Consider the following 26,040-nt stretch of genomic DNA (forward strand, 5'->3'; position numbering starts at 1 on the left):
AAATACGAAGAATTAATGAACCAAAAGGTTGGTTCTTTGAAAAAATAAACAAGATCGATAGAACCCTGGCAAACCTGACTAAAATGAGGAGAGAAAAAACCCAAATTAGTAGAATCAGGAATGCAAAAGGGAAAATAACAACAAACACCATGGAAGTCCAGGAAATCATCAGAGACTACTTTGAGAACCTATATTCAAATAAATTCAAAAATCTTAAAGAAATGGACAGATTTCTAGATATATACTATCATCGAAAACTGAACCAACAGGATATTAATCACCTGAATAGATCTATAACACAAAATGAAATTGTAGCAGCAATCAAGAGTTTTCCAAAAAGAAAAGTCCAGGATCTGATGGATTCTCTGCTGAATTCTACCAGACCTTTAAAGAAGAACTGACACCAACCATCCTTAAACTGTTCCATGAAATAGAAAGGGAAGGAAAACTCCCTAACACATTTTATGATGCCAGTATTACACCTATCACAAAACCAGGCAAAGACACCTCCAAAAAGAACTATAGGCCAATCTCCTTAATGAACATTGACACAAAACTCCTCAATAAAATAATGGCAAACCGAATTCAACAACACATGAAAAAGCTCATTCACCACAACCAAGTAGGCTTCACTACAGGGATGCAGGGGTGATTCAACATACAAAAATCAATAAACGTAATAAACCACATTAACAGAAGCAAAGACAAAAACCACTTGATCATCTCAATAGATGCAGAAAAAGCCTTTGATAAGCTCCAACACCATTTCATGATAAAAGCTCTAAGAAAACTAGGAATAGAAGGAAAGTACCTCAACATTATAAAAGCTATATATGACAAACCACAGCCAGCATTATACTTAATGGAGAAAAATTGAAACCATTCCCTCTAAAATCAGGAACTAGACATGGATGCCCACTATCTCCACTCCTATTCAATATAGCAGTGGAATTCCTAGCCAGAGCAATTAGGCAAGAAGAAGGAGTAAAAGGAATACAAATAGGTAAAGAAACTGTCAAAATATCCCTATTTGCAGATGACATGATCCTATACCTTAAAGACCCAAAAAACTACTCAAAAGCTTCTAGACACCGTCAATAGCTATAGCAAGGTAGCAGGATAGAAAATCAACATAGAAAAATCATTAGCATTCCCATACAGTAATGATGAACAAACTGAGAAAGAATATATGAAAACAATTCCATTTACAATAGCCTCAAAACAAATCAAATACTTAGGTGTAAACCTAACAAAGGATGTGAACGACCTCTACAAGGAAATCTATACACTTCTGAAGAAAGAGATTGAGGAAGACTATAGAAAGTGGAGAGATCTCCCATGCTCATGGATTGGTAGAATCAACATAGTAAAAATGTCTATACTCCCAAAAGTAATCTACATGTTTAATGCAATTCCCATCAAAATTCCAATGACATTCATTAAAGAGATTGAAAAATCTACCGTTAAATTTATATGGAAACACAAGAGGCCATGAATGCCAAGGCAATACTCAGTGAAAAGAACAAGCTGGAGGTATTACGATACCCGACTTCAAACTATATTACAAAGCAATAACAATAAAAACAGCATGGTACTGGCACAAAAACAGACATGAAGATGAGTGGAAAAGAATACAGGACCCAGATACGAAGTCCACAACTATACCAACTTGTCTTTGACGAAGGCGCTAAAAATATATGATGGAGAAATAGCAGCCTCTTCAACAAAAACTGCTGGGAAAACCGGTCAGCAGTCTGCAAAAAACTGAAACTAGATCCATGTATATTACCCTGTAGCAATATTAACTCAAAATGGATCAAGGATCTTAATATCAGACCACAAACTCTAAAGTTGATGCAGGAAAGAGTAGGAAATACTTTGGAATTGGTAGGTAAGAACTTTCTCAATGGAACCCCAGCAGCACAGCAACTAAGAGATAGCATAGATAAATGGGACCTCATAAAACTAAAAAGCTTCTGCTCAACAAAAGAAATGGTCTCTAAATTGAAGAGAACAGCCACAGATTGGGAGAAAATATTTGCCAGTTATGCATCAGACAAAGGACTGATAATCAGAATATATAGAGAACTTAAAAAACTAAATTCTCCCAAAACTAATGAACCAGTATAAAAATGGGCAAGTGAATAAACAGAACTTTCTCAAAAGAAGAAATTCAAATGGCCAAAAAACACATGAAAAAATGCTCACCATCTCTAGCAATAAAGGAAATGCAAATTAAAACCACACTGAGATTCCACCTCTTAGTGTTTGAATAGCCATCATTAGCAACACCACCACCAACAGGTGTTGGCAAGGATGTGGGGGAAAAAGGAACCCTCTTACACTGCTGGTGGGAATGTAGACTAGTGCAATCACTCTGGAAAAAAATTTGGAGGCTATTTAAAAATGGTCTACCATTTGATCCAGCAATACCACTTTTGGAGATATACCCAAAAGACTGTGACACAGGTTACTCCAGAGGCACCTGCACACCCATGTTTATTGCAGCACTATTCACAATAGCCAAGTTATGGAAACAGCCAAGATGCCCCACCACTGACCAGTGGATTAAGAAAATGTGGTATCTATACACAATGGAGTTTTATGCAGCCATGAAGAAGAACGAAATGTTATCATTCACCGGTAAATGGATGGAATTGGAGAACATCATTCTGAGTGAGGTTAGCCTGGCCCAAAAGACCAAAAATCGTATGTTCTCCCTCATATGTGGACATTAGATCAAGGGCAAACACAACAAGGGGACTGGACTTTGATCACATGATAAAAGCGAGAGCACCCGAGGGAGGTATGAGGATAGGTAAGACACCTAGAAAAAATCTAGATAGTATTTGTTGCCCTCAATGCAGAGAAACTAAAGGAGATACTTTAATGCAACTGAGGCCAATATGAGAAGTGGACCAGGAACTAGAGAAAAGGTTAGATCAAGAAGAATTAACCTGGAAGATTACACACATGCACAGGAAATCAATGTGAGTCAAGTCCCTGTATAGCTATCCTTATCTCAGTTAGCAAAAACCTTTGGTCCTTCCTATTATTGCTTATATTTTCTCTTCAACAAAATTAGAGATAAGGGCAAAATAGTTTCTGCCGGGTATCAAGTGGGTGGGGGGAGAGGGAGGGGGCAGAGGGAGGTATGGGACGAAGTGGGGGATACGGGAAGAAATGACCCAAGCATTGTATGCACATATGAATAAAAAATAAATAAAGCATTTCTTACAAAAATAAAAAAATGCTCACCACCTCTAGCCATAAAGGAAATGCAAATTAAAACCACACTAAGATTCCACCTTATCCCTGTTATGATAGCCATCCTCAAAAACACCACCAACAACAGGTGTTGGCGAGGATGTGAGGAAAAAGGAGCCCTCTTACACTGTTGGTTGAAATGCAAGCTAGTGCAACCAGTCTGGAAAAAAATTTGGAGGCTTCTTAAAAATCTAAAAATAGATCTGCCATATGATCCAGCATTCCCTCCCCTGGAGATATACCCAAAGGAATGTAACACTGGCTACTCCAGAGGCACTTGCACACCCATGTTTATTGCAGCGCTATTCACAATGGCCAAGTTATGGAAACAATGAAGATGCCCACTACTGATGAATGCATAAGAAATTGTGGTATTTATACACAGCCATGTATATAAATGGTATTTATAGACAGCCATGGAATTTTACTCAGCCATGAAGAAGAATGAAATCTTATCATTTGCAAGTAAATGGGTGGAAGTAGAGAACATCATTCTGAGTGAGGTTAGCCAGGCTCTGAAGACCAAAAAGTGTATGTTCTCTCTCATATGTGGACTTAAATCTAGGGCAAATACAGGAATGTTGTTGGACTTGGGTCACATGACAAGGGGAGAGCACATATGGGAGGTATGGGGATAGGTAGAAAACCCAAAACATGAAAGCGTTTGATGTCTCCACTCCAGAGGAACTAATACAGGAACCTTTAAGCAACAGAGGTCATTATGAGAAGGGGATCAGGAACCAGTGTAAAGATCAGTTAGAGATGAATCAACTTGCGTTGTGACACATTTGCATATGGAAGCAATGGTAGGCATCTCCCTGTATAGCTACCCTTAACTAACAAAAATGCTTTGTTTTTCTTATTATGCTTATGTTTTGTCTTCAACAAAATTAGAGATAAGGGCAGAACAGGTTCTGCCTGGAAGTGAGGGGGGTGGGGGGAGAAATGACCCAAACAAGGTATGCACATGTGAATAAATGAATTAAAGAAAGAAAGCAAGGAATGAAGGAAGGAACGAGGAAGAAAGGAAATGAAAACCACACTGAGCAGTGAACAGAGGCTTAAGCAGTGAATGACAGGAGTGTAGAATACGTCATGTTAAGAGGAAGACACTAGTGGGAGGGGGATGGTAAAGAAGGGTGGATTTCTGCAGTGTATTTTCTATACATGCATGAAATTCGAACTTTGAAAACTTTCAGAGTCATTTTAGGAAGGGGGAGGGGGAAGAGAGAATAATGGGGAGGGGATGAACCAAACTGGGTTACATTATATGCATATATGGAAATGTCACAACAGAACCTCCTGTACAACTATTACAAACCAATAAAACATTTTTTAAAAAGAGAATATGAGAGTTATAAAACAAAAGGGTCAAAAACTTTGCTGTGTGCCATTGTTGATGCCATTTAAAATTCGAATGGCCACAGGAATGCATTCATTTTGTGTTCCTCGGAAGAAAAATTTAGGGATCTGTACATCTAGAAAGTCATTTAAGTGGAGAGGGAACCACATTCATGCTTAATCTTTCAAAAACAGGTTAGTGAATGAGAGGTAAATGTGTAGTTCTTTTCCCTCTACTAAGAGAGGAGAGCTGCACTTGGGGGGAAAGGGAATGCAGGTTTTGGCAGAGCCATATGTCCTCTGAGAAGCAGTACAAACGCAGATAGGTTAGAGGATCGAAACGCGAAGAAAGAATGTGGAAAGTGAGGCTGCCATGTTTTCTGTATCTTTGACTTGGCTTTGGACTACCACTTTGTTAAAGAAATGCCTTTGTTGTTCCTTCTGTTTTGTATTAACACATCTGTACTGTCTGTTCTAGAGTTCAGCTGTAGGCATTTGCTGTCCAGCCTAGGGATGTGTTCATAAAAATATATTATGGTTTTGGGGAAGTGAATTCCAGGTTCCAAATGATTCTTTTATGTAGGGAATGCAAACTTTTCATCCCTGGAAGACATAAGTGTATGTCTCATTGCTACCCTGATTTCTTGACCGCAACATGAATTTGAATTTCTATGACTTAGTAGTAGAGGGAATGAGTTTCCCCATGTTTAATGGGAGGGATCAGGAAAGGTTTTGTTAAATGGAAGTTAAAGAGGGATTTAATTGGATAGTAGGATTTCAGCTAAGGGAGGGACCATATTACAGATGGAGTGACGTGAATGAGGAAAGGCTTGGGAGCTAGAAGGGGAGCACATTGGAAGCTATGGATTGGTTATTTGGGTTGGGCCATATAGTATTTGCAGGAAGGAATTAAACACACAGAAGAGGTAGAGCTGAGTCAGGAGCAGACTGGAAGGCCTTGAATCCTAGGGGAGAGTTTTTTATTTCAGTGGTCTCTGCAGGTTAAAGCCCTGTAGCAAGACTATATAATGTATTGTGGATAAAATAAACCTGGGACTTATACATGGCAGACACAATGCTGATAATAATAGCTGACACGCTCACTTTGGCACTGTTAATTCTTAATATTCCTCATAAAGCAGGTAATTCTTTCTTGTTTTACTCATTTTATCCACGAAGAAACAGACACAAAATAAGTGATTCCCCAGAGTGATACAGCTACTAAGTAGTAAAAGTGGAATTCAGCTGGGAAATGGTACTTGAACCCATGATCTTGAACTGCTGGGCCTTTAAGAGGGTGATATTTACAGTCAGTTCTATGAAAGTTTTGTCAGCTCAAAGGTGACATAGGAAATTATTTTTAATGATGTGTTTAATCTTTGCATTTTATTGCAGTGGAATCACTGTTCTAAAACCCCATATAGTTGGCTTCCTTTTACAGCTGAATGTTGGTCCAATGTCTCCATTTGTTTTTTTATAATTTAAACTCTTCTCTTTATTTTTTTATAACCTAAAGATTTTAAATCACAATCTCCAATCAAGTTTACCATAAAACTACAGGTCATTATTAAATCCCTAGAAACATTTGGGGGATTTAATATTTAAATTATTGGTTACATTTTATAATTGATTACCTTTTGTGTCATAATTTATTACCTTTATATGTGTATTTTTAAATCTTTCTTTTCAAGCAGTTTGCTATTATGTTTCTTTGATATAATTGATACACTGCTACATTCATATGGTTAAGAAAACAAACCAAAAATTCAAGGTTTTTAACTGTTTAGCAAATAATGCATCCTGTAGAATGATTATGTGTACAGCCTCATCTTTAAGTCCCACTGTTGCACCTGCCTTTATTATTTCTAATTTTGCACTTGATTGTCAGCAATTCCAGCGTCTGAGGTGATGAATTCTATTTTTTCCTTCCACTGCTCTCCCTCTACTGGAATACTGATGTATTTACATTATAGGCTGTAATGTATTTCAGTAGAGGGAGCACAGTTAAGGAAAGGCCTGCTTGTAATACCCCTTATGCAGAATAGAGCCTTTGCTCTCCCTGGAAAAGAAAGGAGGAAAGGGAGAGGTGTAGTCAGAGTAGCTTAGAGAGAATATATGAACAAAGGCTCTGCCAATTTTAGAAGGATATAAAGAAACCAAAGCCAACACATTCCTAATTCAGTGAATCTGAGTTTTTTGTTTCTCAAATGGCTTCAATACTTTGGGGTTGATAATGGAGACTCTCTGTTACCAACCCTGTAATTTACACAGATAAATATACTGTAGTTATTGGTTTCCAAGTTCACTGAAATGTTGTATTGGGACTGGTGGTTTTCCCCAAATAAAGAGACTTGTATGGGGTCTTAAATCTTAGAAAAGTTTTGAGCAGTTTCAGCCTTTTTACATTGAACTGGATTTAAAGATTGGAAAGATCAACTTCTTTTTAATTGCACTTTATGATGCCGTTGGCCTTAAAGCATTTTACAAGTGAATCTGCTATGCAAAGAACCTTTTTGGTAAAGCAAGACCTTGTTACCCTTAGCACCTACCAGGAACATCCCTAAACTTGGATGGTGAAGTAAGACCGTATTTAAATACATCCTTGGAAGGGATGAAATGCTCAGAATTTGGCAGCAATTCACCTCTGACAGCCTAGTTCTTAAGCCACGTGCAGTCTAATTGGTGGTGATAGCTTTTAACAAATGTTTTAACAAACATTTTCACAAATTAAAATTTTTTCCTACTTAGTTTTCTCATGTCCTCAGTGAAGTTACTTTTGTGTTCACCCTGGTACTTAGTAAAGTGCCTGATACATGGTAGGCAACCAGGAACTGCATGATAAATTGGACCCATTATTAAACCTTATAAACTACATATCATTTAAAGGTGTAGACAGAAACTAAAGTTCTGATGATGTAAGACATCATCAGAAGTACACTGGCAGAAGTACTGACTAATACCATGCAAGGCATTCTGCCATATTACAATAACTTATATGAAATGAATATAAATTGGATTTTTTTATTTTAATGGAACCAGGGCTTGAACTCAGGGCTTCAAGCTTGCAAAGCAGGTGTTCTACCACTTGAATCAAACCTCCAGTGCAAAAAAAAGTATAAAGTGTATGAGTTACTTTCTTTTCTTGTTTTAGGGTATGAAGAGTGGATTATTTATGAACATGGTCATCAAGTCTTTATTATGGCTTGTAGGAAAATTAAAGATTTGAGTTTCTGTTGTACTCTAGTTTATAAATGGTGTTCTTTTTATAAAGAACACTTCTAAAATGTCGAAATTTGAATATCAGATGCACTTTCTCAGCTTGCAGTTTTGACTTTTGTTGGTGATTCCTTCCAGTTATTAGGAAATCCCAAACTATGGATATCAGAATCAGCCTTTGCTAGAAGGAGTGGGGCTTTTTGATGTGTATGAAAGAATGTAGTAAAATGCAGTGTCTGTAGCAAAACAGAATTGGGTGGGGAGATGCCAGGAATTGCTTGTCATTCTCTTGTCTCCACATCCTTTCCAATTTGGTAGTCAATTTTCTGGGTAAGGATTGAACTGAACTGATCAGTGTTACATAAGACATTTGTGTTAAGCTTTGCACCAAGTGCTTTCAAAGGATCTTTTCCTGTAATCCTTGGAAACCTGGCCTTATCTCCATTTTACAGATAAAGAAACTGAGATACTGGCAAGTTTAGGTAACTTTCATTAGTGGAAGAACTAGTATCTGAATCCAGTAATGACAATATTGGCTCTAAATCCTACCTCATTTTCCTTATCTGTTCACTATAAATTATACAACTAATGCCTTGTACACTGTGAGTATTAAGATAATACTGCAAGGTACCTATGGAACATACCTGACTTCTCATAGATACTCAGTTATTAATAATCTCCCTTAGCTATGAGAATACTTAATTTTTTTTTTTATCTTGAGCTCTTTTCTGTTTTCTTTATACTACCAATCAAAAACTTTTGAAGGCAACAAAATTGGTATCAGCAGGAATTAGGACAGAAGTTTAAAGGATTGTAAGTAAGTTGCTACACTAATTCCCATTAGTGAATTGTGAAATATTTTACACGTGAAAGAAGAGAAATCGGGCAGTGTCTTGAAGCAAGACCACACTTCACATTTGCCCTTTTCATTATTTTTATTCTCTGTGTTTTACTTTCAGGAATCAGAAGAGGTGTGCTCAACCAGCAAGCTCTCTTTAGAATCTAAATGGCTGCTGCCCTAACCTTTTCAATAGCAGTTGCAAGTGCCATTAAAATTCTGATTTTCATTTATTTAAATGTAGAATTACAAAACTCAAAGTAATTAATGAATTAAGTACTTGAATCTAGGGAAACAGAGGTTGGCTGTTTTCATGTCACTAGGAATGACAAACGTTTCCGTGATTCACAATGAGTGAAGAATTGAAAGTTTGTGCTGTGGACATGCGGGTTATGTTAAGTTCAGCGTTAGGAACCATATTGTTGCCAAGGGAATATATGTTTTAACTACTGTTTTTCTCATTGACATTCTTGTGTAGGAAGTTAAAACTGTAGAGATGATTTTTTAGATTTTAGATCCTTTCATTCATCCCTTGGTATCCCAAAGGAATTGGTTCCTGGACTCCCACAGATACTAAAATTTGTAGCTGTTCAAGTCCCTTCTATAAAATGACCTAGTATTTGCATATCATAGCCTGCAGATATCCTCCTGTACTCCTTAAATCATCTCTAGATTACTATAATGCCTGATACAGTGTAAATGCTATGAAAATACATATTATACTATATTTAGGGAATAATAACAAACTAAAAAAAAATCTGTACATGTTCAGTAGATGGACAGCTTTTTAGAAAATACATTTACAACCCATGGTTGGTTGGATCTGAGGATGCAGAGGGTCACCTGTATTTTGATAAGGACTGGTTTCACTTTTTGGACTTGTTTGTATGCAATCCAGGAAACTAAACCAACAAACAAAAAAGTCATGCCATTTATGCTTGTATCTTTCTCTGTGTGTATGCTTTAAAATAGCTTTTTGTTTGTGGGCTTTTATTTAATTGATTGGGACAGAATCTTGGTGTGTTGCTCAGGCTGCCCTCAACCTTGTGGGCTCAAGAGATCTTCCTGTTTCAGCCTCTGCAGTAGCTGGCTGCATGCCAACATGCCCAATCAAACTTTTACATTTTGAACCTAAACCAAAACTTTTTGAATTTATTTTTACTTACTAAAATTTTATATTTCTGCAACTTGGACCTTGTTTCTTGAACAAAGAATTTGACTACCTCTCACCCCAGACATTTGAAATTAAAAAAAAAATAAAAAAGAGTAAGCCTACATCCTTCCTACTTAGAGAAATGCCTGTAGGCAAGTGGCTCTGAAGAGGTTACAAGGGTGCTGATGATACTACAGTGTGAAACATGAATGATCAGAATCACAGTTTTTGTACAAAGCTTCACATGTTCACATCACTTTGAGGTAACAGTAATAATACAAACACGGAACGTGCTTGATGTGGTCTGCTACTGTTGCAAGTATCTTGAGTGCTTTAGTTCATTAAGTTGCCTTTTATTTTACCATTTTTCAAACCTATCATTAATGTTATGCGTATGTGCATATTGGTGAAGCATGGTAAATTTTATGGGTCAATGCCTAATTTAGTGAATAAAATCGGACCAAAATCAGTATCTTAAAAAACAAAACAAAAAACTCACGTTTTCTGGGAATTCTATACATTCTCCTAAGCTCTGGGTTCTCACCCTACTCCAGAAAAGACAACCATAACATGTCAAGTTCAAAGTGAATCAGATTTCTAAATGGCAAGATTCTTATTTTGGATGCGAATGAATCATTTCCAGGAGCAACAGAAGGGGAAATACCGAAATTTTGGGAAGTGTCTCCAAAACATGAAAACGGATTAAAGACCGCCTCTCTCGCATCTCCTCCCTCTTACTCTGCTTTCGTGATCCCCATTTTTGCTGTGACCTCCAGTTGTGGACATTTGAGGCACACGTGGGCGGCCTCGCGCGCGCGCGCGCGGGGCTTGAGGCTGACACCTGGGCCGGCACCTGGCGGCATTTTCACACCTGCCGGTGGTTCCCTACTTGCTGGGTGTCCGCTCTGTGGCGGCTTCCCATTCATGCTTTTTGACAACTGTGCGGCAGCCCGCAAGCCAAGTGCCTCAGTGCCCAAGCTCCTCTACCCCCGGGCTCCAAGCCCCAGAGGGAGGGCCCTGCGACGGCACGCGTTGATGCACCGGGGCCGGCCGGCCGGCTCCTCCATAGGTGACTGCGTTTCCGACTTCGCCCTGGCTCCACTCCGGGGGCTTGACGTGCAAACTTCGCCGGAGCGAGCTGAGAGGGAGGGACCGGCGAGGGGGAGGAGGCGACGGGAGGCGCCTCAGCTTAAGGGAGCCGGCCCGGCGCCGCCGCTCGGACGGACGCGCGGACGGAAGGAAGGAGCGGGGCCGCCGGGCCCGGCCCGGGGATGCGAGCGGCCGCAGGGTGGGCAGCCAGAAAAGCAAGGGTGCGGCTTGGGTCTCCCCGCCGCTGGCTGCCGTGGTGGGGCGCGGGGCTGGGGCGAGGGCTGCTCCAGGAGCCGGCCTCTGCGCCGGGTCCTCCCGGCGGAGGCAAGCAAGAGACCCAGCGCGGCGGTGGCCGGTCCTCTTCTCCGTGGGGCCCGGGAGACGAAAGCGAAAGCTAGCCGGCGCCGCGGACTTTGCGCCCGGAGCTGGGGCTGGCTCGGGAGGAGGCGGGCTGGGGTGGGGGTGGGGGGGCTGGGAGGCCTGAGGGCGCTGTCAGCGCGCCCCACCCGGCCTGCGGCCCGCGCATGCCGCCGGAACTACCCGGCGCCTCCTTAAAAGCAGCCCCCGCGCGACTCTGTTTCCCCCTTTTTTGTTACATTGTAGGAGCGGAAAGAATGTCGGAGCGGGCCGCAGATGACGTCAGGGGGGAGCCGCGCCGCGCGGCGGCGGCGGCGGGCGGAGCAGCGGCCGCTCGGCAGCAACAGCAGCAGCCTTCGCAGCCCCAGCGGCAGCAGCCGCCGCCGCGGCGCCTACGGCCGGAGGACGGCGGCTCCGGGGCCGCCTCCACCTCGGCCGCCGCAATGGCGACGGTGGGGGAGCGCAGGCCCCTGCCGAGTCCCGAAGCGATGCTGGGACAGTCGTGGAATCTGTGGGTCGAGGCTTCCAAACTTCCTGGGAAGGACGGTGAGTGTCCCCGCCTTCCTCTTCCCCACGCCCCCACTTCCCTCCCCCCTCCCCCGTCCCATCGCCCTGTCCTGTGACCCGCCCCCTCGGGGGTCAGAGATGCTATCGTCCGCTGGGTTGCGGAACGCAGAGGTGCCCACACCTACCCCGTGCGTGCGTGAGCGTACGTCACATTCCTGGCCACTGACCTGCCTCTCCTCCTCCTGTGTGTGTGTGTGTGTATCTCCTAGGGACGGAATTGGACGAAAGTTTCAAGGAGTTTGGGAAAAACCGCGAAGTCATGGGGCTCTGTCGGGAAGGTGAGTCCAGCCCCTCTTGAGGGAGTTTGTGCAAACCCTGGGGAAGTTTCCGTGCTGCTTCACTACTTTACTGGCTTCCCCCATGGAGGATGCTTTCCTCCTGAGGAGGAGGGAGAGGGAGGGCAGGGCTTTTGGAAATCTGGCTTCTGGGGGCTTGCGGAATGGGGAAGTATATGGAACCCTTCAGTGTGAACCTGGCAGGGTGCGGTGTGAGCAGCAGTGCTAGGTGATGAACGCTGGGAACCCGCCTGGAGTTTAACCTACATCCCATCAGGTCTGACCTCCTTCTGGAGAACACCAGTGGAGGAAGGAATTCTCAGGTTTAGAAAATACTTCCATGAATGCTTGGAGGACTGGGGGATGGAAAGGAAACCTTGCCACCCCAAGTTTTCTTCTGGCAGTTAGAATGAATATTGAACTCGGTAAGATGGTATCTTACCTACGAAATGTTATTTGTGTGGAATTTAAGGTACAAGTTTAGAATGCTATCAAAGGATCAGTACAGTTGAGTGCATTTGGTCAGATTTTTTTGTGCAAGCCAGATGGGGAAGGGGGTGTGTTACAGAATTTCATATGGTGAAACAAGCCTATACTGCCCATAGGTAGTGAAATCATAGTCTGTTGGTTAGTTTTAAACTGTGCTGGAGAAGGATACTCTAGGGAAATGTGTGTAGCTAAAGGTGTGCCTCCAATGAAGGTCAGGTCAGGTATCTAGAAACTGTCATACTTGTCCTTGGGATTTGCATTTTTTTCTTTCAATGATCAGTTTTTGCTTCTTAATGCCTGCACCAGGCCTGGGCACACTATGATGAGAAAAGATAAGGCCTTAAGTGAGGCTTTGGATCCAAAATACTGAGTTTACATCTCCACTGCAATTTGATTTCTCACTTGTAGCAATTTATTTTGGCTTAGTTTTTTGTCCTGGGCCCAGGAATAGATAGAGCTTGAGCAGCTGGATTTTGTAAGTCCAGAGATAGCTTGTTGTTACTGTCTCCACATTACTTCTGGTTTTTTGCACCTGCCTTTTCTGCCATTTTGCCTTTGGGATATTTTTTTTTCAATTGGTCATTTGGCCTGTTGACACTCTGAGGTAGAGTACCACTGATAACAGTTTTATGAGCCATTGTGTTAGAAAAGATTATAGAGCAAATTAGTTGATTTTCAAAATGAGAATTGCTGTTGAGGGCAAAGAAAAGAGAGGGAAAGCACAGGACCTGTTGGTGATGTTGCAATAGGAAAAATCAGTTGTTAGTCCGGTTTTAGTGTTGAATTGGCAGCCCGCCTAGATGTAAAAATTAAAATCACTAGGTGGCAACTCTCAGGAAGCAGTTGGAGTAGAGTTTTAGGTGACCATTCGTGTGTTCTTAGTTTTTATTCTCTGGATGTGGATACATTTCCCATAGAGTTTCTAAATCTGTATGAAAACAGCATACTAATTATTGGTAATTCCCCTATAGAGGATGATTAAGTGTCTTAGTATTTCACCGAGTGCCTTGATCTGGACTTAGACACAACTAAAATTAGTCATTTGGACCCATTTTTGTTTTTGTTTTTTGCTGTATTTACTATTTTCTGTTGGGAATGCATTCATCAGCAGATTTCGCAGAAGATCTAAGACTCTTAACTACTTGCTTGAGCTACAAAAGGGTTGCATATGCTTCTGTACTATCAAATTATTGCTGTTTGTTAGAGGCTGGATTTTTTTTTTTTTTTTAAAGTTGTTCCCACCATGTAGAGGATTCTGTGGCAGCCAGGCTGACTGCAACTCATGCTTGCCTGCTCTGTTTTGAGTAGAGTCTGAAGTTTTAAATTCAGTCTCTTCATTTGTTTGTGACTTTGTGGATTTTCTGGTACAGTTTAAAAAAACAAGGTTGAGAACTTATGAAATAGACCTGTCTGGTCTCTTAACAAACCTTTAACCTAATAGTCCTACATTTATTGGACTATAATCTGTTGTCATTGGTTAAGATTGTCTCCTGCTAAAAAAACAAAAAGATATTTTGGATTAAAACTGTACTAATTCCTCTTGTCAAAGCGATTAAGTTGAAAAGAAATATGTAGGTAAATTGATCGTGTGAGTGAAGCACCGAAAGTCAGACATTCTCCATCTTGGAAGAGCTCTAGGAATATGCACCTGACTCCTGGAATTCAGCAGTTTCTGATCAAGGTTCTAAGTGTTAGACAACCTGGGTGTGAGTTAAAAGTTGCTTAACCTTGCGTAATTTTAGCTCCCTGAATATAGCTTCCCCTATTTGGAAAACGAGATAATAATACATATTTTTCAGGGTTATTGTAGTGGTTGAAAATAAATTAGATAACATACATAAAATAACTTGGTATACACTAATTCTTTTCCACTCTTTCACAACTACTGATAATCTTAGACCTGACATCCTAATTTGGTCTTTATCTAGAGCAGGAGTTTTCAACCTAGTATTCTTGAATAGGCTTCCAGAGGTCATAGTTCTCCTGAAACTGTATGTAAAATAATATCTATGTCTACCCTCTAGGGCACATGTCCACACCTTCTCTTGGGTTTTCAATACTGGAGTTCAAGCTGCAAAGTTAGGCTCTTCCCCACCCCCTTCCTCTTCAGCTTACTTTGGACAGTTTCTTCATGGAAAAACTGTCCAAAAATTAATGCTGTGGAAGAAGTTTGGAAGTATCGATTCAGGTGGAAGTGCCATTACTTGTGGTTTAGCTAATATGTCATCCTTCCTCCTTTTAACAAAAGTTGGCAGATGTTAGGAGAAAATTTCAGTTATCTTTCAGAGATTAGCCTATTCATCTGCATTCTCATTTTTATTGCCTTTTTCTGTAAGTTACAATATTAATTGGTAGCACAGTTGATTTTATTGGAAAAAGATTGGCAGTACATTTTGACTTTTTTAACTCAAATTTGGCTTTTGAGCTCAAAAGACATTACTGTTTTCTTAAGGTGATTTATGAAACTGTACTTTCATGAACTTCATAAATTCTTCATTTGTGAAATTTAACAAAACTTAAGTTTTAGATGGAATTAATGGGTCTGAATAAGTGACTAAGGATTTCCTATTAGTATCTGAACAAATGGGAAGACTTAAAGGATGAAAATTATAAATGTCTTAATTTCACAGCAAACTAAAAGAAAAACTGTATGAATCATTGTGGATATCGATAATGGAATTAGAAAAATTACATTTTCTTTGGGAAGCTGTCCCTAACTTAAGTTCACTTGTATATCAGAGGACCCTGAACTTTTCCTGCTTCCTTTCTGTCACCATTTGAAAATATGTGATGGTTTCTTCTTTATGGTATGCATTCATTGAGGACAGGGACATTGTTGATGAAGCATATTGAACTTCTGCACTATGTTGTGCTCAGTAAAAATTTGCTCAAAAAAAGGATGAATTGAGCTACTAGGAAGATTGAACTGAGTCACCACAGGGTGAATGGTTCAAGTGGCTGATTTTCCATTGTATTGTTACTTTATGAAAAGAAGATACTTACACTCTGTGTGGAGGTTGTGGGCGCACTCTAATTTGATGACCCTAGGAAAAGCCAGAGGCTGTCTTTCAGCACTTCTTGTTGCTCTGCCCAGAGTTTAGTGCTCCATTTACACTTTCTAGAAAGGGTGAAGACAGGACACTACCTCTCTTATCTCTCATATTTAGGCAAGGGGGAGGGGGGGCATGGCAACCCAGGGTGATAGCCACACTTGATGACAACTGATTTCCCTGTCAAAATAACAGGGATATAGCTAAGCCTGGGACAAGATGGAAAAGAGGTCAGTGGGTACTACAGGTAGCTAGCTGTGGGTTTTTTCTTTTTCTTTTTCTTTTTTTTTTTTTAAAGATATCCTAGGTTAGGGTGGGTGTAGCCTCAACACCAGACTGAGTCAATGCGACAGTACTGTCCCTTTTCTTTCCTAGGAGGAGGTGTTTATGTGAAGTACTGTTAAAGATTATGCATAGAGACATAAATTCTCAGCCTAAAAGTCTATTTTTCCCTATGATATCTTGTTTGTGCCCTCCCATCTTTTCTTTTTCTTTCTTCTTTTTGGCAGTACTGAGGTTTGAACCCAGAGCCTCAAGGTTGCTAGGCAGGCACTCTTACAACTTGAGCCACTTGGCCAGTCCTCCATTGTTTTCTTAGGGACAATTTGAAACATAGAAAAGTAGAGAAAATATTTTAATGAGCCTCCTTGTAGCCATCACAAAGCTTCAGTGACTAATGAGTCATGGCAATCTTGCTTCATCTCTTCCCCATCCCTGAATTGTGTTGAAGTGTATTATAGATATTGTAGCATTTCTTTTTTCTTTCTTTTTTTTTTGTGCTTGCTTGAGTTTCATTTTGCGTCCTATAAAATGAGGCCCTTAAGTGTGTTATGCCTTTGTTTTGAGGCAGGTTTAGGGGGAGGGCTGCCGTTTCTGACCCCCGCCATGCATGTGTAAGAGTTCTTCAGGTCTGCAGATGGCAGTGCTTGCAATCTATTCACATGTCAAGTAGAAATCTAAACCATGCCTTTCAGGGATCAGTGAGCTCTAGGTTCCCTGCCTCAGAATCCTCTAGGAGCATTATGAACATGAATGCATACTTATAGAGTACTCATGTGGTTTGGCTACAGGTTGCCCCCACTTGAGACACACCTCTGTAGTGAGCATCAGTGCTGCAGTGACAGTGTATACTTCCTGCCTGTAAGATCTGCACTAACCCTTGGGAGGAGCCCCTGGAGACTTAGACAGGCATCCCCTACACAAGGATTCTTTCTCTCATTGAGGCACCATAAATACTCTAATCAGACTGCAGCTTGTGGGTCAAATCCTGCTTGTGGCCTAGTTGAGAATGGTTTATACATTGCTGAGTAGTTGAAAGAAAAACTCAAAGGAAGATTGAATGACACATGAAATTTATATAAATTTTAAATTTAGCTGGATACTGGTAGCTTTTGCCTATAATCCTAACTACTTAGGAGGCAGAGATCAGGAGAATAGTGGTTAAGGGCCAGCCTGAGCAAATAGTTCAAGAAACTCTATCTTGAAAATAACCAACACATAAAAGGGTTAGCAGGTGGCTCAAGTGGTTGAGTGCCTGCCAAGCAAGTGTGAGGCCCTGAGTTCAAAACCCAGTTCCAGCGAAAAAAATAAATAAATAAAAATAAATAAATGTCAGTGTCCCTCAGTAAAGTTTTATTGGAACATAACCAATAAACATAAGGATGATGTTCTCAAGCTCTTCCCCCAGTCACTGTTTTGATTGGTTCTTATAAATTCTAATCTCAGGAGGGAAGCAAGGAATTTGTGCATCTTTATGGCATATGACCTATATGTGATGTAGGCTTATTTCTTTATAAGGACATTATTTCTGATCCACATCTCACAGTGTTTCCTTGTATATGAGGACAGCTCAAGTTTGGTAAGCAATTTTACTCTGTGCCACCATGTTTTACTTTACGTCATCTTCATGTAATTCTATAAACTAGCTATCACCATTACCTCCATTTTATAGGTGAGAAAACTAAGGCTCAGAAAAGTGAGGTAAATCATCAAGATCCCAAAGCATGTAACAAGCCCTGAAACTCAGATCTGCCTAACTGTACAGCGTACTCTTATCCACTCTGCTGTGCAGAGTCCATTCCAGAATGTGCAGCACTTGTCCTAAGCTTTAGCAGTTCACTCTAACCTTTGTTTTCCCTATCCTTGTCAGGAAACACTGACCTTTACCCAAAAAAAAAAGTTTGTTAGAGCTTTTCTTTGCTGTGCCTTACAATAGTCAGTCTATTATATTTAACTGCCTTTTTTTTTTTGTTACAAATCTTCTTTTGAGGGGAGGGAGGTGTGCTGTTTACAGTAGAAGTGATTGGCTTTAAAAAAAAAAAAAGCTAAGGTTACAGCAGACAGAAAACAAAATCATGTGGGATTTGTGCCATTAGAAAAAATTTCTTTAAAAAGGGAGAGGTGAAATGTCACTATTTAAATAGCATTTCAGTGTAAGATTGCTTTTAATCACATTGATATTCAAAATTTATGGCAATGCTTCTAATAAGTGTGCCCCTCTGATTATTAAAGTATTTTTTGATTGAAGTTCTAGGGAGAAAAAGAAGCCTGTTAGTAGACTTAACAGTTGGAGTTATTCTACTTTTGAAAAAAAGGCAGAGGGTTACATTTATATTCATCTTGTACAGCAGGGATTATTATAAATGAGCAAAGGAAGAAGAATGATTTTTACATTTCATCCACTCATAACACAGTGTTCTTGTTCCTCTTTGTAATAAAGACCCTGATAACATGAAATACTTTTTCTTTCATATGTAAGCATATGGCAAGAAAAAAGTAATAGTTCATTATCAGTTAGATTCACGATCTTAAAACAGAAACTCTTCCTCTCCCTGGATTTACAGATGTTTTCCATGATCTTGAACTCCAGTGAAAACTGGAGTTTTTTTTCCTACTGCAATAAAAAGAAAAAAAAAAGGTAATGCTTTAACTGGTAACTGTTAGGCTTTATACTTCAAACAAGGAAGTTTTAGAAATGACTTGGGAGCCCCAAACATAGTTACATATTTTAAATAGTATTTATTGTATATTCTCATCATTGTTTTAGAAGAAAGAATAGTCCTTTAACTTTGAAAAAGTTCAGCTTTAGGAAAGATTTGTTTTATTGTCTTTGTTTCTCATTTCATTATGAGCCACAGAGAACAGTATATATTTTGTTGTTTGAGACAGGGACTCCTGTTTCTATATGATATTAGTAGGTATTATGCAGAAAAGAGATTCCTTATGGAATCTTGCAAAACTCAGCTTTAAACAAAGGCAATATTGGGAACTCTGGTTCTAGAGTAAAATGCATGTTCCAGCTCTATTATGTAAGTGATTTGAAGATAATTCCATTGCTTCACTGAGCCTCAGTTGACATACATGTAAATGGAGTAATGGTATTACCTCATAGTGGTTGGAGGACTAAATAATATAATGCAGGTTACCAATAATGAAAACATTATGCTTTAAGCATATGTGTAATTAAGTAGTTCTCCAGAACTGTCAAAGGAGTAACAGAAAGTGAAATGCCAGTTTGTTTTAGTAGGCAAAGTGTTGGCAGTGAGAGGAAACCTTGCACTGTAGCAATGAACCAAAGTTTCAAGATTTGTAGGACTGTAGTAAAAATGCAAAATGGGAAGTGTTATGTCTTACTTCCTCCTTTAGCCATCTTCTCTTGACTTGTAGAGAGAAGCCCATGTGGGTATTTAGTTTTCTTTGTGTAGAGCTGTACTTGCTCCTCTTCTAGAGGCCTTTAGTTTGTATATGTTCAGGCTACTTCCTGTAATGGTTTTCACACTGTATTTTCTGAGCAAGAAAGGTAAATTACAGGCAGCAGAGTAAAGACATCTTCACCGAGTTGGAAAATGGATCAGAGAGATAAATAAGGACACTACTTACATGATTTTATATGTGTGTGGTGATAATCTTAGGATTTGAGATTCCCTCAATCTGCCTAATGAGGGAATTTGGAAAATTGTCTTTTTAATTCTTGATAACCTTCATTTTACTTTAAGCAGTTCTCTATTTTGAGTTACCTTGTTCTCTTTGGAAACTACAAAGAAAGTATTATTTTAATTGAAAAGATACCACTTTTCCATTAAGTACATGTTCATTGTAGAGATTTTGCTGATAATGGAAGTAGGGAACATGAAAGTCATCAGTTTATGTAACTCCACTCTGAGAAATTTTTAATCTTTCATTATAGAATTTGAATTTAGGGCAATTCACAGTTGATCAAGGATACTCATGTAACTACTTTGGGCACTTATTGTCAGGCAAGACTCAGACTTGCTAACCTGGTCCTTACATTTCTTTACAAGGTCCAGACCCTGTCCTTCAGCAAAGCCAGAGGCTACTTTATTCATTGTGATTACTGCCTTGAGAATCTTCTGGCTGTTTTGACAGGCAAGTTTTCTGGGCCTTGTGTAGGGCTAGATGCTAAACAACTGCCAATCCAGTGAAAAGGCGTAGTCCTAACTCTCAGACAGGCAGTTGGTAAGCAAATATTTGTGAAGTTATTATTATTATTATTTTGTGTGTGTGTGGTACTGGGGTTTGAACTCAGGGCCTACACTTTGAGCCATTCTACCAGCCCATTTTTTGTGAAGGGTATTTTTGAGATAGGGTCTTGTGAACTGTTTGCCCGGGCTGGCTTTCCACTATGATCATCCTGATTTCTGCCTCCTGAGTACCTAGGATTATAGGTGTGACCCACTGGTGCCCAGCTAACTTAAGTTTTTTGATGGGTGTAGAAAATAGAGTGACACAAGATACAGAGAACCCCTGGAGATAGTGACATGAGACCCAGTGCCCCTACTTTCTTTTTTTTTTTATTTTATTCATATGTGCATCCAAGGCTTGGGTCATTTCTCCCCCCTGCCCCCACCCCCTCCCTTACGACCCACTCCGCCCCCTCCCTCTCCTCCCCCTCAATACCCAGCAGAAACTATTTTGCCCTTATCTCTAATTTTGTTGAAGAGAGAGTATAAACAATAACAGGAAGGAACAAGGGTTTTTGCTGGTTGAGATAAGGATAGCTATACAGGGCATTGACTCACATTGATTTCCTGTGCGTGGGTGTTACCTGCTAGGTTAATTCTTTTTGATCTAACCTTTTCTCTAGTACCTGTTCCCCTTTTCCTATTGGCCTCAGTTGCTTTAAGGTATCTGCTTTAGTTTCTCTGCGTTAAGGGCAACAAATGCAAGCTAGTTTTTTAGGTGTCTTACCTATCCTCACCCCTCCCTTGTGTGCTCTCGCTTTTATCATGTGCTTATAGTCCAATCCCCTTGTTGTGTTTGCCCTTGATCTAATGTTCACATGTGAGGGAGAACATACGATTTTTGGTCTTTCGGGCCAGGCTAACCTCACTCAGAATGATGTTCTCCAATTCCATCCATTTACCAGCGAATGATAACATTTCGTTCTTCTTCATGGCTGCATACAATTCCATTGTGTATAGATACCACATTTTCTTAATCCATTCGTCAGTGCTGGGGCATCTTGGCTGTTTCCATAACTTGGCTATTGTGAATAGTGCCTCAATAAACATGGGTGTGCAGGTGCCTCTGGAGTAACCTGTGTCACAGTCTTTTGGGTATATCCCCAAGAGTGGTATTACTGGATCAAATGGTAGATCCATGTCTAGCTTTTTAAGTAGCCTCCAAATTTTTTTCCAGAGTGGTTGTACTAGTTTACATTCCCACCAGCAGTGTAAGAGGGTTCCTTTTTCCCCGCATCCTCGCCAACACCTGTTGTTGGTGGTGTTGCTGATGATGGCTATTCTAACAGGGTTGAGGTGGAATCTTAGTGTGGTTTTAATTTGCATTTCCTTTATTGCTAGAGATGGTGAGCATTTTTTCATGTGTTTTCTGGCCATTTGAATTTCTTCTTTTGAGAAAGTTCTGTTTAGTTCACTTGCCCATTTCTTTATTGGTTCATTAGTTTTGGGAGAATTTAGTTTTCTAAGTTCCCTGTATATTCTGGTTATCAGTCCTTTGTCTGATGTATAGTTGGCAAATATTTTCTCCCACTCTGTGGGTGTTCTCTTCAGTTTAGAGACCATTTCTTTTGATGAACAGAAGCTTTTTAGTTTTATGAGGTCCCATTTATTGATGCTTTCTATTAGTTGCTGTGCTGCTGGGGTTTCATTGAGAAAGTTCTTACCTATACCTACTAACTCCAGAGTATTTTCTACTCTTTCCTGTATCAACTTAAGAGTTTGGGGTCTGATATTAAGATCCTTGATCCATTTTGAGTTAATCTTGGTATAGGGTGATATACATGGATCTAGTTTCAGTTTTTTGCAGACTGCTAACCAGTTTTCCCAGCAGTTTTTGTTGAAGAGGCTGCTATTTCTCTATCATATATTTTTAGCTCCTTTGTCAAAGACAATTTGGTTATAGTTGTGTGGCTTCATATCTGGGTCCTCTATTCTGTTCCACTGGTCTTCATGTCTGTTTTTGTGCCAGTACCATGCTGTTTTTATTGCTATTGCTTTGTAATACAGTTTGAAGTTGGGAATTGTAATACCTCCAGCATGTTCTTTTGACTGAGTATTGCCTTGGCTATTCGTGGCCTCTTGTGTTTCCATATAAATTTAACGGTAGATTTTTCAATCTCTTTGGTGAATGTCATTGGAATTTTGATGGGAATTGCATTAAACATGTAGATTACTTTAGGGAGGATAGACATTTTTACTATGTTGATTCTACCAATCCATGAGCATGGGAGATCTCTCCACTTTCTATAGTCTTCCTCAATCTCTTTCTTCAAAGGTTTATAGTTTTCCTTATAGAGGTCGTTCACATCCTTTGTTAAGTTTACACCTAGGTATTTGATTTTTTTTGAGGCTATTGTAAATGGAATTGTTTTCATACATTCTTTTTCAGTTTGCTCATTGTTGGTGTATAGAAATGCTAATGATTTTTCTATGTTGATTTTATATCCTGCTACCTTGCTATAGCTATTGATGATGTCTAGAAGCTTCTGAGTAGAGTTTTTTGGGTCTTTAAGGTATAGGATCATGTCATCTGCAAATAGGGATATTTTGACAGTTTCTTTACCTATTTGTATTCCTTTTATTCCTTCTTCTTGCCTAATTGCTCTGGCTAGGAATTCCAGTACTATGTTGAATAGGAGTGGGGATAGTGGGCATCCTTGTCTAGTTCCTGATTTTAGAGGGAATGGTTTCAGTTTTTCTCCATTAAGTATAATGCTGCCTGTAGGTTTGTCATATATAGCTTTTATAATGTTGAGGTACTTTTCTTCTATTCCTAGTTTTCTTAGAGCTTTTATCATGAAATGATGTTGGTTCTTATCAAAGGCTTTTTCTGCATCTATTGAGATGATCAAGTGGTTTTTGTCTTTGCTTCTGTTAATGTGGTTTATTATACTTACTGATTTTCGTATGTTGAATCACCCCTGCATCCCTGGGTTGAAGCCTACTTGGTCGTGGTGAGTAATCTTTTTGATGTGTTGTTGAATTCAGTTTGCCATTATTTTGTTGAGGATTTTTGCGTCAATGTTCATTAAGGGGATTGTGCCCCTACTTTCCAATGAAGCGAAACACAGTAGAAACACACACATTTCCAAGCTCTGAGTACTGTAAAATCAAGGAAGTGGGCTAATTGAGTTGGGGTAGTGATTTTGGACTTACATGGTCAAGGAAGTCTTTCTTGAAGATTTAATATTGCAGCTGGAAGTAGAATGATGAGAAAGAAACAACCATTGGTCATCTGGGAGAGATCAGTGAGAGAGAGAGATGAGGAAGAGTGAAAGGAAATAAGGCTGAGACGGTAAAATCACAGAGGCCCAGGTGAGGAATTTGGTTGTATTATAAGGGTGATGGGAGTGTATTAGGGAATACCTTCGCAGGAGAATGGCCTGATCTAATTTGTGCTGTGTGTAGATTACTCTCTACTATATGGTTTGTGGGTTGTGGGGAGTGCAGACATTGACCATATGAGAGGCAATAGTGGGTTAAACTTTGGCGGTGGCAGTTGTGGTACAAAGAAGTCCATCCTGTGTAAAGTACATTTGGGAAGTGACGTTCACACAACAGTGAGGAATTGAATGTGGTGAGGGAGAATGAGAAGAATTAGGGAATGGGGTAACTGAGTGGTACTGTTAGTGAGCTAAGGAATGCATAGATTCAGGATCAGGAGCTCTGTTTTTGACTGCACTGTGTTCGCTGCTGTTACTGGACATCTGTATATAGCTGGGAGTCAGCAATTGAATGTACAATCTGGAACTTAATGGAATTACCTAGGCTGCAGTTACTGGGTCAGTCTGCATCATCTCTTGGCAATGGACATGGAAAGCTACGGGACTAGGTTTGTTCCCCTAAGACATGTCAGTGAAGAATCAATTTTGGGGGCTACAGAGTGACTCACATGGTAGAGCACCTATCAAGTTCAGCGTCCCTAAGTTCAACCCCTAGTACCACAAAATTAATTAATAATTAATTAATTAATTAGGGCGAAGGGCTTGAGAATGAATGAATGAATTAGTAAATATAAAAATAAAAAATCAGTTTGGGCCAAGGGCTGAACATTGGGTAAATTCCCTCTAAGGGATGGGTGGACGGGTAAGGAGGAATCTCTAATGACTGTAGGGATATAGAGTCTGAGAGGAAAGAAGAAAATATGTGGGGAGTGATGACTGGGTCAGATGCTATGTGACATAGAGTAAAGCCTGGCTACAGTATTGATCTCTGGCTTTGTCAGTGTGGTTATTAATGGCCTTCATCAGGAGAGTTTGGAAGACAGATGTGTGGTTGTGAGTTGTAAGAACCAGAGCTAATGTGGAGAGAGAATTATGGACAGCTTTTTATAGGGTTTTGCTTTGAAAGGGAATGGAGAAATGAGATTAGCAGAGTGGGGACATGACATAAAGGGCCCAAGGGAATGAAAGGAAGATTTACTTCATTTTATTTTATTTGGATAGTGTTAGGGCATGTTTGCCTGCTAGTGGGAATGCTCAGAAGTGAGGAATAGTTGATTACATGTGAGAAAATGAATAATGACAAGGTAATACCTTAAGGTGAGAATAGAGGGTGAGACTTAAGGCCCCCATGGAAAGTTGGGTTTTGATAGAATCAGATCTTTTCTTTCACTGTAATGGAAGGTTGCTTGTGAATGCAGTTGAAGGTAGGAATGTAGAATTGTGGAATAAGATGGTTAGTTCTTTCCTGTCATTTCTGTAGAAGAGGGAAGTTAGGAGATCATCAATTGAAGGTATAGGAGGAATAATTCTGTCATTTTTTTTCACTGTATCTAGACAGAGATAGCCAAGCAAAAAAGCAATTACACATCCTTCTGAGGTTTCCAAGTGACTTAGAAGAAAATTCTGAACTCTCTAGTAAGGCCTGGGAGGCCTTGGATGTGAGAGCATAACCCCAGCAAATCAGGAATGTCATCTTGAGGTGGAGTGCTGTTGGAGCCTAGAATGGACAAGAGAGGTCAGGTCAGGAGGACTTTCTGGAGGAGGCAGAGGCAGCCCGTCTGAGGTGGGTTATCTCTTTGGGGGGAGTCTGGACCTGGACATTGTAGCAGTCTGGAAGGTGAGTCTGGATGTGATCATCTGAAAGTTGGTTTGTGATGAGGGTGGGAAGTGGGGAGTAGTTGTGGCGATGGATGAGTTTGAAAGGTCACCATGCCAACAGTGTGCACCAAATTGACAGTTGCTAAAATAGAAGTTGGAGGCCTGTTGGTCACATGGCCTACCTCAATATAAAATTCCTAAATGTTTAGCTAATGATAAACCAAGGAAATAAGATTTACATTGTACTCATAAAGTCTAAAATGGATTGTTTCCCCTGGTAAGACCCTTTAATGGTTTTAGTTTGTTTTGTTTATTCATTTACTTACCTTACATTTACTGAGCACCTACTCTGTGTTTGGTATTGTTCTGGTTTTCATTAAAATAGCAGACAGAGCTGCCTTCACAGAGCTTCCATTTTAGTAGCAGAGACAAGCAACAATAACAACCTTTAAAATGTGTATGTTAAGTGATGGTAAGTATGAAAGGCAAAAGATAAAACATGGGAGTTTCCATTTAAAATGGGATGGAAAGGGGTTTTCTGAGCCAAGCCTGGAGGGGATTAAGAGTATAAGCCATGTGGATATGAGCATGGTAAATGGGAGGGCCTGGTGGGTTTGAGGAACAGCAGAGGCCAGAGTTGGGAGGAGTATTGTAGAAGAGGTCATATGCTGAAGGGTTAGGAGAGAATGGGGACTCAGGGCTTTATAACAAAAGGAAAATGCAATCCTTTTATTTTGGCCCACAGGCCCTACTTGATCTAGTCCCTGCCAGGCTGTGCAACCTTGTCACCTTCCATTCTTTCCTGTGCTTATGTCCTTGGTCTGCTTTTTCTAGCACACTGGAATCTTTCCCACTTCAAGCCCTGTACCTGCTAC

General features: G+C 40.1%; 1 protein-coding gene across 12 annotated transcripts in view; it reads left to right on the forward strand.

Annotated features, from left to right (window-relative positions):
• The window catches only part of Atxn7 (ataxin 7), a 124,509-nt gene that overhangs the window by 15,104 nt on the left and 83,365 nt on the right, over window positions 1–26,040 (forward strand). For 8 of the 12 annotated variants that reach the window (XM_074044120.1, XM_074044121.1, XM_074044122.1 and 5 more), the window contains exons 1-3: window positions 6,264–11,103; window positions 11,508–11,807; window positions 12,038–12,106. In XM_074044120.1, coding sequence (XP_073900221.1) covers window positions 10,740–11,103; window positions 11,508–11,807; window positions 12,038–12,106 — 733 coding nt within the window. In that variant the 5' untranslated portion in view covers window positions 6,264–10,739. Of the gene's footprint in view, window positions 1–6,260; window positions 11,126–11,507; window positions 11,808–12,037; window positions 12,107–26,040 lie in introns of those variants that run through there. The other 4 variants (XM_074044129.1, XM_074044130.1, XM_074044131.1 and 1 more) reach the window with 4 other exon arrangements.

This window comes from Castor canadensis, chromosome 10, assembly GCF_047511655.1.
Source record: "Castor canadensis chromosome 10, mCasCan1.hap1v2, whole genome shotgun sequence".
Classification (NCBI taxonomy): domain Eukaryota; kingdom Metazoa; phylum Chordata; class Mammalia; order Rodentia; family Castoridae; genus Castor; species Castor canadensis.